General features: G+C 34.8%; 5 protein-coding genes across 5 annotated transcripts; 2 read left to right on the top strand and 3 right to left on the bottom strand.

Moving 5' to 3' along the window:
- Positions 1-6: 6 nt before the first annotated feature.
- B0P05DRAFT_108841 (putative methyltransferase-domain-containing protein) lies at positions 7-1,025 on the bottom strand. Its single transcript, XM_051572958.1, has 5 exons — positions 918-1,025; positions 818-875; positions 670-774; positions 365-626; positions 7-323 (listed from the first exon to the last, which is right to left on the bottom strand). Exons 1-5 carry the CDS (start codon positions 956-958, stop codon positions 58-60), a joined length of 732 nt encoding a protein of 243 aa, XP_051434891.1. The 5' UTR covers positions 959-1,025; the 3' UTR covers positions 7-57.
- Positions 818-1,638, bottom strand: B0P05DRAFT_542310 (uncharacterized protein). The gene is made up of 2 exons (XM_051578308.1): positions 918-1,638; positions 818-875 (listed from the first exon to the last, which is right to left on the bottom strand). Exon 1 carries the CDS (start codon positions 1,612-1,614, stop codon positions 1,216-1,218), a length of 399 nt encoding a protein of 132 aa, XP_051434892.1. The 5' UTR covers positions 1,615-1,638; the 3' UTR covers positions 818-875; positions 918-1,215.
- A 127-nt stretch (positions 1,639-1,765) lies between these two features.
- Positions 1,766-5,131, bottom strand: B0P05DRAFT_579415 (muts domain V-domain-containing protein; the record flags this gene model as incomplete). The annotated part of the gene is made up of 12 exons (XM_051581924.1): positions 1,766-1,939; positions 1,986-2,298; positions 2,350-2,674; positions 2,731-2,826; positions 2,874-3,320; positions 3,366-3,701; positions 3,807-4,012; positions 4,146-4,348; positions 4,525-4,775; positions 4,820-4,952; positions 4,996-5,045; positions 5,092-5,131. The coding sequence occupies 12 exons, from the start codon at positions 5,129-5,131 to the stop codon at positions 1,766-1,768; spliced, it is 2,574 nt and encodes an 857-aa protein (XP_051434893.1).
- Positions 5,132-5,624: 493 nt separating this feature from the next.
- Positions 5,625-6,758, top strand: B0P05DRAFT_604013 (NADP-dependent oxidoreductase domain-containing protein; the record flags this gene model as incomplete). The annotated part of the gene is made up of 3 exons (XM_051583309.1): positions 5,625-5,648; positions 5,698-5,830; positions 5,883-6,758. 3 exons carry the CDS (start codon positions 5,625-5,627, stop codon positions 6,644-6,646), a joined length of 921 nt encoding a protein of 306 aa, XP_051434894.1. The 3' UTR covers positions 6,647-6,758.
- Positions 6,759-10,014: 3,256 nt separating this feature from the next.
- B0P05DRAFT_637594 (uncharacterized protein) lies at positions 10,015-12,068 on the top strand (the record flags this gene model as incomplete). Its single annotated transcript, XM_051583651.1, has 6 exons — positions 10,015-10,129; positions 10,182-10,833; positions 10,958-11,365; positions 11,487-11,662; positions 11,714-11,829; positions 11,958-12,068. The coding sequence occupies 6 exons, from the start codon at positions 10,015-10,017 to the stop codon at positions 12,066-12,068; spliced, it is 1,578 nt and encodes a 525-aa protein (XP_051434895.1).
- Positions 12,069-14,168: the final 2,100 nt, after the last annotated feature.

Here is a 14,168-nt window from a genome sequence, read left to right on the forward strand (position 1 = left end):
AAGAAAAAAAAGCGATGTTTAGCCACTTTTAAATGCAAAAAAGTAAAAGCAGTCGCTTTATTTGCTAATCTCTAACAAAAAGACACTTGAGAGTGTACCTGCATTTACTTGAACTTCTGATTGATTGTCTTGTGATTCTGTATACTTGAGGTCATCGAATTCAAATGATTGTTTAGATATAAGCCTGCACTTCAAGTTCCATTTGTCTAGTAAGCGCTGTATGCTTCTTTTAGGGCTTCTTTCCTGATAGGCTGTAAAGAATTTGCAGTTTGGATTGTGTGTATGTATGACAAAGGATACTAGCACAAGCAAGTTTTCGAATTCTAGTATGATAAGCAATAATTATGTATTACTTTATGTTTACCTGAGGGTTCATAGAATGTATCGCTGCCCAAGATATAATCAATTTTAGTATCCCATTCAGTTTCCACACGCTTTGTTAAATGATCAATACTATCCCTTGCTCCCCATTCAATAGGTTCAATCCAGATATCTTTATCGGTATGGTTTCTTTGAACACATCCCTGAATGACAGGTAAAATACTAGGTATATCGCTCAAGATAAGTCGTAATTCATCAACAGATTTTGCAAGCACAAGTGATGGTAATGAAGTGCCTGCTCCTACCTATGTTGGTTATGAATGATATTGTTTCACTAGTGTACTTTACTTCTAATAGAGTTTTATGCTCAAATTGGAATCGGTTATACCAAACAAATTCTGCCATAACAAGTGAACAAGGCCATATATAACAACCATAAGCAGGATCGAGAATCTACAAGATTAACCTTTTTGTTTTTCTTTGGGTTTTATCCTACCTCTTCAATGTAGACATCTACTTTCGCTTTCTGATCAGAAAAAGAAACGCGTTTTATACTAGACTGTTAATAATTTTGTTTATAAGAAAGGGATGTTTACCTTTTTCTGGTTTCCATAGTAAAGGTTAAAAAAAAGTGCATGAATTTTATTATTTAGTTTTTATACAATCATCAATGGCCTTGTTTCTTCATGCTCATTGTGTTTAGCACCCATTAATATACAGAAAGAAGCAAATAGCAAGATAAAAGAGAAAGTAAGCAATGATATATAATTTATCCATAGAATAGTACAAGATAAAAGGGTGTTGTCTTGTAATTCTTTAGGAATATCGATCTCTGCTTTATATATAATATGTGTGCCTACATGGTGTCAATACATAAATAAGCATGAGACAACACTAACCGATTAAAGAAAACAAGATTTGTAAACATAGGGTAAAACAAATGATACGTATAAACCATGATTTGGTCTGTGGTGGTTGTGTTGGCTGTGATTGATTATTTTTAGTGTGTTCATCTTGACTTGCACGATGTCGAGTACAGGCAAGGAGTGTTGCGAGTATTTCAAACAGACTTGAAAAACAAGATCCACATAAAAAGAAGAGGTATAGTTTTGCACCCGGTGATAGCCAGTCTTTATTAAGCAAGAGTAGTTTATAACTAGTGATGATAGTGGTGTAAATATTATATAGATTTAATGGTAATAGAGACAAGATAGATAATACAAGGCCTGCCATGCCAATAAAACTTAATATCAAGCCTATTTTGCTTGTCATATTACGTCTATTATCTGGCATGATGTGAAATAGAAAAAAATAAATAAATAAAAAAAGAAAAAAAATAAAACATAGATTTATCACTGATTTTCAAAAATAGATGTTGACTATTAAGGACACTTGTGTTCCTTTAAAAAAGACACTTAAACAAGTGTTTCATATGTTTATGCAATCAGGACAATGTATTGTATGGGTTATTGGTAATCAAAAGCTCTTTTAAATAAGAGTTTTGTTCAATTTCAGCTTGGTATTTTCTCTTGATAGCTTCAATTTGAGCATCAGCATTTTCTTGCTGTTGAACACTCGACAATTCTCGGATAACATTCTCCATAATAGCCTCTCCTTCCTAATAACAAAATAAGTTTAGAGAGAACATACACGTTGACACTTACAGAAACAGTTTCAGTTTTAGCTCGAGTAGCAGATCCTCGAAGCATATCAGCCTCATAATCTAATTCGTCTGCCTTTCTCTTTGCTAGTTCCACAACAGATCTAGGGAATTTAGCCAATTCTGCTACATGAATACCAAAACTTCGATCCCCAAAGCCTTCTTTTACTTTATACAACAATGTTACTTCATGATCATCACCTACATGCACTGCTACATGCAAGTTTTTGACATGTTTTTGTGTTTCTGACAATGTTGTAAGTTCATGGAAATGAGTGGCAAACAAGCAGAAAGCATGGATTTTGGTAGCAATATGTCTAAAATGATATTGTTAGCCAAAAACAAACGACTAGATTATTTTGGCTTACTCTGAAATAGCCCAAGCTAAACCAAGACCATCATAAGTACTTGTACCTCTACCTAATTCATCAATAATCACAAGTGAATTACGAGAAGCAGCTTTAAGAATAGTAGAAGTCTCAAGCATTTCAGCCATAAATGTAGATACACCCTTCAATTGACTATCACCAGCACCCACGCGAGCCAAAATGGAATCAAACACACACAAAGTGGCTCTTGTACAAGGCACAAAACAGCCGACTTGTGCCATTAATGCAATGACACCCACTTGGCGAATATACGTAGATTTGCCACCCATATTGGGGCCTGTGATGATCTGAAACTCAGAAGTTTCTAATTCTCTTGTTTAAGCATATACTTTTTCTCTTTTTTTTTTGAATAATATTTACCTCGAATCATGCTCACATCATTAGGAATAAATGTAACATAGTCCTGTACTTCTAGACATGGATGGCGTGCATCTTCGAGTATAACATCACCTTGACCTATCATAGACATCAGCAAGAAAAACCAAAGTTTGTTGTTGACTTACCACATGGATGCATTGTGGGACGAACATAAGGTGTAGGTGCCATCACAGACACATGAGCGAAGCTAACCAAGACATCTAAATGAGCAAGGACAGCACCCAATGCCTCTAACGTTGGGCAATAAGTAGCCACAATATCTATTACTTCTTTAACAAGATCTCGTTGTTTCTCCTCGTATTCCTTTGAAAAGGTGCTATAAGACTCGTTCAGTTCCTTTAGCTTATTGTTTCTGAAATAGGTGCCGCTTTTTTGTGTTGACAATTCAATATATTCGCTCTTATTGCGAAGTTTAGATGCTTCTGTACGTCCCACCACACGGAAGCAATAGCCGTAAAGACTATGTTTTTCAAGCTTGAGTTTTTTGTCTATTTCCAAATTGAGCTTGTCGCACACTTTTTGATGTTCATGAATCATTTCTCGATCAATAGCTTGTAATTCAGTATGAAGTCCTAAGAAATAGTCATTAAAAAGATGCCTTGTGTCTAATCACTTACTCTGTAATTCTTCATTAAATTCTGCTTTAATAATATATTCATGGTGTTCAAGTGCTTCTAAATCAATGGTGGTGACAACTAGTTCTTCTAACTTTTGTAAAATACCAGTGTATTCTCTAAGGTTAGCTGTATAAGTTTCTTCAATCAATGCAGCTATAATGGGGTTTGGGTTTGGTTTTGCTTCTAAGCATTGTATTAAAGCAGGTAATTTGATCACTACTTGATAGATACGAACAACATCCTGTAAATTAGCAACTCCTTTTTGAAAGCGTTTAGCAAGTCGGTGCAAATCAGGGACTTGTTTCAAATGATCTTCTTGAATCGATTGTCTTGTCTCTGTATCTTCAAAGAATGCTTCAACAATATCCTGACGCTTTGCTATACGAACATCAGCAAAAAAAAAAAAAGAAGAACATCACATTGTGTTGGGTCTTGACTTACTGATTTCATTGATGTTTAAAAGAGGTTGCTTTAGCCATTGAGCGAACAATCGGCTTCCTTGAGCAGTGTTGCATTTGTTTAATAGACCATAAACACTAGTTGATTTGTGGGGTCCATCTTTTGCTGTAGGCATTAAATTCAAAGCAGCTAAAGCAGGACCATCTAATCGCATATATTGTGATAAATCATGATGCTTGAGACTGAATCTTGCAAAGTTGTTTTCATTGTCGAGCAGTTGAAGATATTTAAGGATGCAAGCACAAGAGGCCATGGCATCTTTCATTTCAAATTCGGCTATAGATATGTTATAAGGGGTCTACTCTCATCGCATTGTTAAACTTACGTAAGGCTTCAACAGAGATAGTTCCTTCCAGTAAACGGTTCAAGTCTTGACCAATGTTCTTGGCGTCAAAATCACTTCTTTTTCTTTCAGTCACCACAACATTACATCGATCAAGGATGCCTCTAATCTTGATACCTTCATAGTCTTTGTCTGTATCCAACAAGAGACATTCTTTTACACCCAATTGAATAATTAAAGACTGGCAAATATTAACACTTGCTACTTTTTTAGTGCTCAATACTAACCTCCAAGTTGGAATAAAGCTCATTATCAACAAACTCACTTACACCTAGTTGAAAAACAGTTGTATCCGCAAAAGCAACACCTACAGTCTTTACGGATTAAGCACAGCTGCCTAAAATAATCAAATCAAACCTTGTTTTCGCCAGAGACTCCATATTTGACTGCAATTACCACAGGAGCAGAGGTAAGTTGTTTGCTTGAGAAGAGAAAATCCTCAACATCTTGAAGATTTCCCGGAGATGCTTTACGGATTAATTGCCATTCAAGTCTGTTTTGCTTCCATATCTCAATCTTGAGCTGTTTGTTCAATAATACATCTCTCATAAATGTTTCTGCTACATTGTTGGTCAATTTGGTTGTTGGCAATCCTGTTTCATTATCACCTATGCTGTGTTATTTGTTTTTGCTTCCTTTTTATAGAACTTACCAAACCAATATTTGATAACACCTGTTGTTTCAAAGACTTGGTTTGCTACATAACGAGCGTCATCTCCGTGACAAGTATAATAAGCCGAGTCGTTGGCTTCACGTGCAAATAATCGAATTGTACCTTCTTCAGGCTTAAATAGATAAATAACAGCTACTCGATATTTCTTTACTTACAGTGTCTAAAGCACGAAAAAACTTAACAAAGTTTTGTTGTTCGGGTTTTTCTACACTCTATATCAATGTCAACTCTTCGCTTTTACTAAGACTTACCAACGTCGGGCAAATCCTCTATAGCAGCAGTTGTAGACATAAAACGAAAAAGAATTGTAAAGTGACAGTCGCGTCAAAAAAAATCATTCAAAACTCTAACGCGTTGTGTTTGGAACTCAGTTTCCTAATCGATCTTTGAGTCCGTCTTTTTTTGCATGGAAGTGTTCTTTTAGGCTCTTTTTATAAGGAACTTGGGTATGAAAAAAGCGCAAAAACATTCTTGAGATAGCTAAAAGCAGCAATTTATTACAATTGTAGACATTTTTATATGCATCTTTCAAAGCAGGACTACAAAAATGTCAATTGGGACTATCAATCCATGGAATCCATCTCATGTAGTTCTTTTCTTCCTCGGGTTCGGAGTATAGACGAGATCAATAAAACACTCAATGCTATTGTCCGACAAATCGACCTCGAAAACAGTGTAACGCTTTAGATAAAGTTTATTCCAAAAATAAATTATGTCACGTAATGCACAACTATAAAACGCGTTGAATCAGTTTTGTAACCTTTCTCTTTTTCATATTCCCACAATGTCTAAAGTTCCTACAGTGAAGGTATGTGTGTCTCTGGGTTGATCAAGTTAATTCTAAGCCGATTGAATAGCTCAACAGCGGCTACGATTTTCCTTTAATTGGCTTTGGTACCTTTGGTGGTCATGATGCTCCTGAACAAGTCTACGAAGCCTCTAAATGTGCATTAGAAAAGGGATACAGACATTTTGACACAGCTTATTCTTGTAAGTCATAAACATGTCAAACAAATAGACTAATAGCCTGAAAAAAAAACAGACGGAACAGAAGATGTATTAGGCAAAGCCATCAAAGAAAGCGGTATCCCTCGGAAAGAGATCTTTATTACTACCAAGTTGTGGCAAAATTTCCATGAGCCAGAACACGTCGGTCCTGTCTTTGAGCGCTCACTCAAAAATCTTGGGTTGGATTATGTCGATTTATACTTGATGCATTTCCCCTTCTCTTGGAAATTTCAAGGCTACGAGTTAGATAATTTGAAGTCTTCAGATGTTACTCGTGTACCCATTATTGATACTTGGCGTGCTATGGAAAAGCTTGTCAAGGAGCACAAGGCTCGTTCAATTGGTGTCTCCAACTTTACTATTCCTATGCTCGAAGAATTATTAAGCAAGTGTGAGATTCCTCCTGCTGTTAACCAAGTTGAAATTCATCCTAAACTTCCTCAAGAAGAACTCTTTGCTTACTGCAAGAGCAAGAATATTATCTTGACTGCTTATTCTCCTCTTGGTAATCCTGGTTACAGAAACAACATGGTCAAGACTGTTGAAGAGCCCGTTGTGACTGACATTGCCAAGAAGTACAACAAGTCTCCTCAACAGGTCTTGCTTAACTGGGGTGTCAATCGTGGTTATGCAGTGATTCCCAAGTCTGTCACACCTTCTCGTATTGAAGCAAACCTTGAATTTTTCAAACTAGACGAAAAGGAAATTGAGGCCATTACTGCACTTGGTCGTGAAAATCAAGTACGCACTTGTGATCCTAAAGTAATTTGGGGTCCTTCAAATAACATCTTTGGTTAAGTGCTATATCCAAAAAGAATAAAAAGTTGATTTGGTTGTTATTGTGTCATCGAGATTGTCATGAAAACTACTTTAATTTCATTTTATGTAAATTCATTGACACTATTAGCGGGCGCTAACATAAATTTTGGCCTGCAATTAAATAACTAAAAAAAAAAAACGCTGCATTAGCTAAGAACTTCCCCAATTTGCTCTTTACTAATACTTAAACACTGTAAAGACGTTTTGGTTGAAGCTACAGAAAGACTAGACATCAGGTAAACAAAAGCGAAACGTAATGTCATAGCGTGTTGAAAACAACCTCGCTGTTGCACAATAAGTGAAATATACTCTAACCAACTCGTACTGAAAATAGAAGAAAATAATAAGGCAGCAAGTCTGAACGAATAAAGCAGTTGTACAAGCGGATTTCATATATTGCTTTTATTCAAGGCTTTTTGTGTCAATAACTGAAGATGGATAGACAATGTGCAAGCACAAGATCCATTCGGCGAAAAGCACCGACTGCAAAGCAACGAAAAGTAGAGATCAGAAGAGAGGGACACAATCGCAAAAGATACAAAGGAGTTTGGCATACACTAAATCAACATATTGTGGATTTGATCAGGGTGATCAAACCTGAGCAAGTCCTCTTCTTGCCTCCACAAGAGCTAATCAGACTCCCAAAACGAAACAAGAAGACTAAAAAAAGGAAAAACACACCACTGAAACTTTTTGAGCCTTGGATAGATGTCTTTGAAATGCCAAAGAGGACCAGAGCTGGGTGAGCCAGCCCTGAAAGTCCAGTAAAACTTATAAAAAAGCTTCAAAGACACTTGAGAGATCAGCCTGAGTAGACCAAGACTTTCCAACTTGAAACGCATCCACCAAATAAAGCACAATCATAGAAAGACAGAGTTGAACCAGCACATACATAAGCTTATGATTACATAATTCTAAATGCAACCTCGTATTGAAACATCGCCAAAGAAGCGAAGCACTGATACACCGTTGAGATACATGACTCTTCCAACTCTAGAGCATGTGAATAAGAATACAAGACTTTTGAATAATATAAAACTTACCTTGACAAGAACGTGAAGAAAAATGTCAAAAATACACTAAGGCGCAAGAGATGGAAGATTTTAGCCAAATCTTCAATTAATTATGAAAGATTTCTTCCATTGAGGGAAGAAAAACGAGTTCAGTGAAGAAAAAAAAAACTGCAGTGTGTCAAAAGTATTACAGCTGACGAAACTAGGTTGGGCCAATAAAAAAAAATTGGCAGAGTTGAGAAAATGTGACACTAATAGGAAAGTGGGACACAGGTACAAACATGGGACAAAATAAGACTAATGTTAGCTCTTTTTATGGAAAGAACCAAAATCAACTCCTTCACTTACCTATTGTGGACATTGAGTTTTAGCAAGTTGTGTAGTAAATGGCGAAGTATAACCTTCAATTACTAAAACAAAATACTTATACTGTAAAAAGTGTGCGTTTTTTTAAGTGTGATCATTAAAAAGCACATGAAGAATTCTAGCTATAATTTTCTTCCAACAATAATATAGCAGTTTTTGTTGTTCAATTGATACTCAATGAACAAAAACCCTGCATATTTAATAAGCTTGAATATCTCCCAAATATAACAGTACATCATAATAAATAAATGCAAGAGACTTCCACGATTAGCCACAACCACACCAATAGATTCGGATGTAGAAATAGTGAATATGACAAGTTTATTATAACGCTCGCAGGCTTTAGTATTGTATGAATAAGCTAAAGAGTTAATTTATTCAACAATTTTACAACATATATTATCTTTGTCGATGGATTGAAACTCTAGATTTTTTAACTTGACGGTTTATATAGCGAAGAAAAACTGTATTGACTATTTATATGTTTGCTGAAATAATAATGAGACCATAATTGTATACAATTTGTCTGCTACTATTACTTGGAAAATTGACAAGCAGCTCTTACTCCAATATTGGAAGCCATGATGAACTAACCTCCTTAACGTTTTACTTCTTCTCGATCAGATGTGCCTCAAACCGCATGCGGAATTTGCGCCTGAACCTGATCCATGTACACTCTTTTACCACTGGCTCATAGAATAAGACATCCGCTTAAAATTAAAAAAAAACCAAAAAAAACCAAAAAAAACCAAAAAAAACCAAAAAAAACCAAAAAAAACCAAAAAAAACCAAAAAAAAAACCAAAAAAAAAACCAAAAAAAACCAAAAAAAAAAAAAAAAAAAAAAAAAAAAAATATTGGTCACAGCCAAAATTAAAATGGACTGAATAGAATGCTTTTTTACAAATTTTGGTTTTTATTTAGAAAAAAAGGAACAAAAAGGCATATTGCAATGCAATAATAAACAAAATATATTCTAATGTTATGAGTGAGTTTCAATATAACGGAAACTTTATAATACAATTGATAAGGTCAGGGCAACCGGAAGCTCTTGATCAGACTAAAAAAGAAAAGTATCAGAAAATGTTTTTTTTGAAACGAAGAAAAAATGACACTCACAGTTCAAACGTGCATCCGACACAGAAGACAGACTTAATACATACTTTTGGCGGTATGCATATATAAAGAATTATAATAGATGAAGAGAAAAGGCGACTTCTAAACAAGTTATTCATTGGACTTTGCTTTCATTAAAAACATTACCGATCCTTATTTATTTCTATCGAGCTCTTTCGAATGCTAAATTAACGCTCGTTAGTATATTATGTACTTGCTTTGGATAATACATGTTATAAACTAGTTACTGGATTCACAATTATTGCGATAAGAGTAAATTTTTTGGAATATAATAAATATACTGTTAATTGTTTTACTGAAATAAGAGTTTTGTAAAAAAAAAAATTGAAATAAAGTGTAAGAGAAGAGGAAAAAAAGGCATCTATTATTAACCTTTTTACTCTTTGCTTAAAGAAACCCGTCAGATCGATTGGTAATTATATAATCTAAATAAATTCAACAACATTAGACAAAGTTAAGCAATCCTTAAAAATACTATTTTTTTTTATATTTTGAAGTTACTGGTTTTCCCCTGGTGTATATTTTTGATACTATTTCATAACGCCAAAAGCATCTTTGAAAGAACTAGCTACTAAAAAGATTGAGACAAACCTAGAAAAAGCAGAGTTGCAAGGTAAAGAACTTGTTGGCGATGTAGAAAATCTACAGGTAGAGTCAAAAAGTAACCGACAAAATGTAATTTTATTGGTTAATACAATATTACTGATAAAACCCTACAACTTGAACTCTACAAGTATTTGACTCTCCCCGAAGAGAATGGTTTTAGACCAAATAATAAATCAATATTTCTCCTTTTTTTTTTGTTTTGTTCCTTTTTATAAAAAAAAACAATATGAGACCAGTACTCTACCCAGCAGCCGAAGAGCTAATACGAAACAAAAAACAATTGAAACTCAAAGAAGGAGTGCAAGAACAAAGAAATACGGGTGATCCAGCACGAAGAAGAGGTAAAACTTTCTTAAAATAATCGTGTAATACATTATCTAAGCCATTTTATAGGTCAAAAAAGAAAAGACACATTCGAAGAAAAGAGAGCTAAAGCGGACGCAAGAAAACGAAGAAAGGAATCAGAGGCGGGGCCTTCATCAAGAGCTAATACCGTGTGTACATTTTGCGGGCAGTCAGGGAATACACGCGCTACTTCGCGAGATTGTACCAATCACGAATTCAGCATCAAAGAGCTTTTAGAAAGAGCATTTCCTAACTACCATCAAAGATACACAACTTCTTTAACTCTCAAGTCGTTCCTGAGGCATAAACAAGAAGACCCCAATAGACTAGAGCGTTACCAGAACATAATCGTTAGACAGTCTACTTTCCTTCGTGCTGTCATCTATCGGGCACAAATGTTTGTCAATTACTACTTATTAGTACACTCAAATAGTGTGGAACATATATTCAAATATATCTTTAATCAACTCTTTTGCAACATCAATATTCACCAACTCCAAGACTATTATCCATCACTTCTCTACCTCGAGGCAATTTCCAACCGTTTACAAGATCTGGAAAATGTTAATATGCTTTTACAAAAAGGTGACTTGGTGGGCTATGACCAAATAGTATCGTCTGCATGTGAAAGTTTAGTAACTGCCTACAGTAATTTCTATGTTGAAAATTATGAAACTTATGTTGGAAAATCAGATATCCTGTAAGTACTTCACATGAAAATTTTTTTAAAAATCTAACCAATTTTATTAGGATATGAACATGTCCGTCATAAAAAAGACTACCTACTGTTATATCTTGGACGAGGTGCTGACGAACGCTACCAGATCTAATTTGCCTGAAGACTTTTTGACTCAAAAAGAACTTGATAACGCACCAGGCCTTCAACAGTTCTTGAACACCGAAATCCAGCCCATTAAAAATAGAATACCTTACTTACCCTGTTCAAGGGAGGCAGTGACCACTAACCCGTTGTCAGCTTTGAATGTGATGAAACATATACTGCAATACTATGAACAACTACAAAAGACACTGTCAGAAGAGCAACGAACTCGCTTGTTTTCGCTTTTCCCGAACCCGAGTTCCAAATGGCGCTTCATTAAAATTGACCGCGAAAATGTTGATGTTCTTTTTCACGAAGCCAAAATCCCAAAAGAGAATAACGAGAGTCAATTTTCACTTGCTGCACGACGCTTTTTTGATTTATTTGATTTTACGAAATCGAAGATCCACAGGTAATCTTACACTTCTAAATGCACCAAAAAAGGCAGCTAATATATCACTTATGACATATAACAATAGCCTACTATAGTTACAACAATTTCCAAGACAGAAAGGGAAAATGTTTCTCAATAGTTTATATACGGATGGCTATACCTGTCGTGTCAATTTCGCGAGAAATATACCTCAAGTTCCAAACGAAGATAAAATTGTGTTAGAGCTTAGTGACTTTAACCAGGGCGAAATCGATGAACACTTCAATCCTTGTTTCTTGGACCCCAATAGAAACAGTCCCTATGTCGCCTATTATGGTGAGAATTAAGTCAGGAAACTGTCTAGCAAAGAATACTATTCCATGTCAGGATCACCTAACCGATCAGAAAAAGAAGATCAGTTGAAGACAATACAAGGGCTAAAGGATCTGGAGACAAGAATCCCCATCCCAAAAACATCAAGCGTGGATAACTATGAGATACATGTAAATTACATGATGACACACCTGCCCAATTTTTTTGGTTTCTACAGCTTCCGGACGGCCTCAATCAGATGGAAAAACTACGTTGGCCGACAATGTGCCTTAGATGAAGCTGTTAATATTTTGTTAAGTGGTGGCAAAAAGTACAATCCAGCAAAAAGGAAAAGAACAAAGTCCAACTGGCGAAAAAGAAAGAAAATGCTCAACAGGCGAAATCCAAGGATTCCCCACCTCCCAGCTGATATAACGTAACATAATTGCATTCTATCTACTTATAGTGTTTATATATTAAGCTTCTTCCAACTTAGACGGCCCTTACACAAGAATAATTTTATGGAAATGGATGGGGGAAAAATGCCTTTAATAATCTTTGGTAACGGCATGAAAGGAAAAAGCCATGTCAGATTCAGAGGAAAGCATGTCGGTGTCTCTGAAATTATATACAGACATTTAAAAGACAGGAGAAGTTAGGTGAGCTATCAGTGTTGTACATAGACGAATTCCGTACGTCATCTGTAAGTCTTTTAACATACTGTTAAATTGCATTGACTCTGAATATTCTTGTGCATAAAATACATAGGTTTGTGACACATGCCACCAGATGAACTTTCGCAATCACCGTGATCAAGACATATCATTCCATAGTATATTAATTTGCAAAAATTGTAATATATATTGGAATAGGGATGTTTTAGCAAACAAGAACATGGTATATATTTCAGCACAAATCTGGTCTGGAAGTGGACGACCAGTTGTTTTTTCTCGGCATAATAGGCAAAGCGCCACATAGAACGTGGTTGTTTATTGCCCTTTTGGTGACTAATTTAAAGATACTACAGGTAGGAAACAAACAATTATATTTGTATTTCTAATTTGGAAATGACCAAAAAAAAATGATTGGCCCAACCTAGTTTCGTCGGATGTACTTATCTAATTCATTCTCCACTCACATTTATGCCGACATGCAAGTGTGCCATTTGTGTACTTAAAAAAAAATTTTCAAGGAAAAATAAAAACAACCATCTTAAAATAAATCAAAAGTATTTTCTGCATTAACAAAAACCAAAAAAAAAGTAGAAAATTTCTGATTTTCCTGTTTTAAATTAACAAAAAAGCTTGTTTTTCAATTTTTAAGTTTTAAATTAATAAACAAGTCTACCAACCAGTAACCTCTTCTTTAAACTAAAACAGCAAAATCATCATCCGGTAGACTTGTTTATTAATTTAAAACTTAAAAATTGAAAAACAAGCTTTTTTGTTAATTTAAAACAGGAAAATCAGAAATTTTCTACTTTTTTTTTGGTTTTTGTTAATGCAGAAAATACTTTTGATTTATTTTAAGATGGTTGTTTTTATTTTTCCTTGAAAATTTTTTTTTAAGTACACAAATGGCACACTTGTATGTCGGCATAAATGTTAAAAATTAATTAATTTTTTTCTAGAAATTCATTACATCCATTGAAGGATTTTGATGTTTACAAATTTTGCAACTTTTAGAAAAAGTGCAAAGCCGTAAAGTTTGTGATATATAATCAAAAAAGATAGCTAAAGCGATAGAAAAAGAAGCAGCAACTAAACTTATAAAAGACAGAACTCTCTAGTGAACATAATGGAGTTGCCAAATATGTGTAGATAATGTTTATTTCTATCTTAAAGATACCTCCGATTTCAGCATAATAATCAAAATCTGTATTAATATTCCCCCCAAACCAGGCAACATTCTTAGACACCGCTTAGGATGGCTCTAGAGAGTACGTTTTTTTTTATGTTAAATTGAGCTACGATGTAGCAGTTTGCAATACCATTAGAGCTGCTCTGTCTAACACCAGTTCATATTGTTTTGCACCATTAAGTTGGGAACTATAGGGATTTATTCTTTCACTATGTCTAATTACTACCATATTAATAGTCTTTCTCAACTGATGTATGCTGCATCCATGATCGACAATATGTTCGCAAACGAGTTCATTACTTGTGTCGATTGTTTATTTTATACAGGCAATGTTGTATCAATTGCTCCTGAGAAGTCTTTTCAATCTTTCTTTGATCAATATGCTGAGCATAGTCTCACACTAGACCATAGATGGGACTCTACTAAATACGATATTGTCATACCTAAGAAAGACATCGCTGTGTATATTCTTCCTGATATAGTCATCCCATGACAAGACATCTTTTCCTGTCTCTGATTTCTTTCAGAACTAGAGAGATTTTTAGGCATAAAGGCTTAGTATAAGCAATTTCTAAGAACGATCACTCGAATATGACCCTACTATTCTCTATTGATACGAACAACACTGGTTTATCTTGCTTTCTATGAACAATCTCAACCGCAGCTGTCT

The sequence above is a fragment of the Gilbertella persicaria genome (assembly GCF_025201335.1).
Source record: "Gilbertella persicaria strain CBS 190.32 chromosome Unknown B0P05scaffold_20, whole genome shotgun sequence".
Classification (NCBI taxonomy): Eukaryota; Fungi; Mucoromycota; class Mucoromycetes; order Mucorales; family Choanephoraceae; genus Gilbertella; species Gilbertella persicaria.

What these genes read in the sequence shown, in the direction of transcription:
- B0P05DRAFT_108841 (XM_051572958.1), bottom strand. Translation starts at nt 958, where the DNA reads ATGCACTTTTTTTTAACCTTTACTATGGAAACCAGAAAAAG. An exon ending in ACTATGGAAACCAGAAAAAG is followed by an intron (nt 876 to 917) that starts GTAAACATCCCT and finishes TTAACAGTCTAG; the next exon opens with TATAAAACGCGTTTCTTTTT. An exon ending in TACATTCTATGAACCCTCAG is followed by an intron (nt 324 to 364) that starts GTAAACATAAAG and finishes TTATCATACTAG; the next exon opens with AATTCGAAAACTTGCTTGTG.
- B0P05DRAFT_542310 (XM_051578308.1), bottom strand. Translation starts at nt 1,614, where the DNA reads ATGCCAGATAATAGACGTAATATGACAAGCAAAATAGGCTTGATATTA.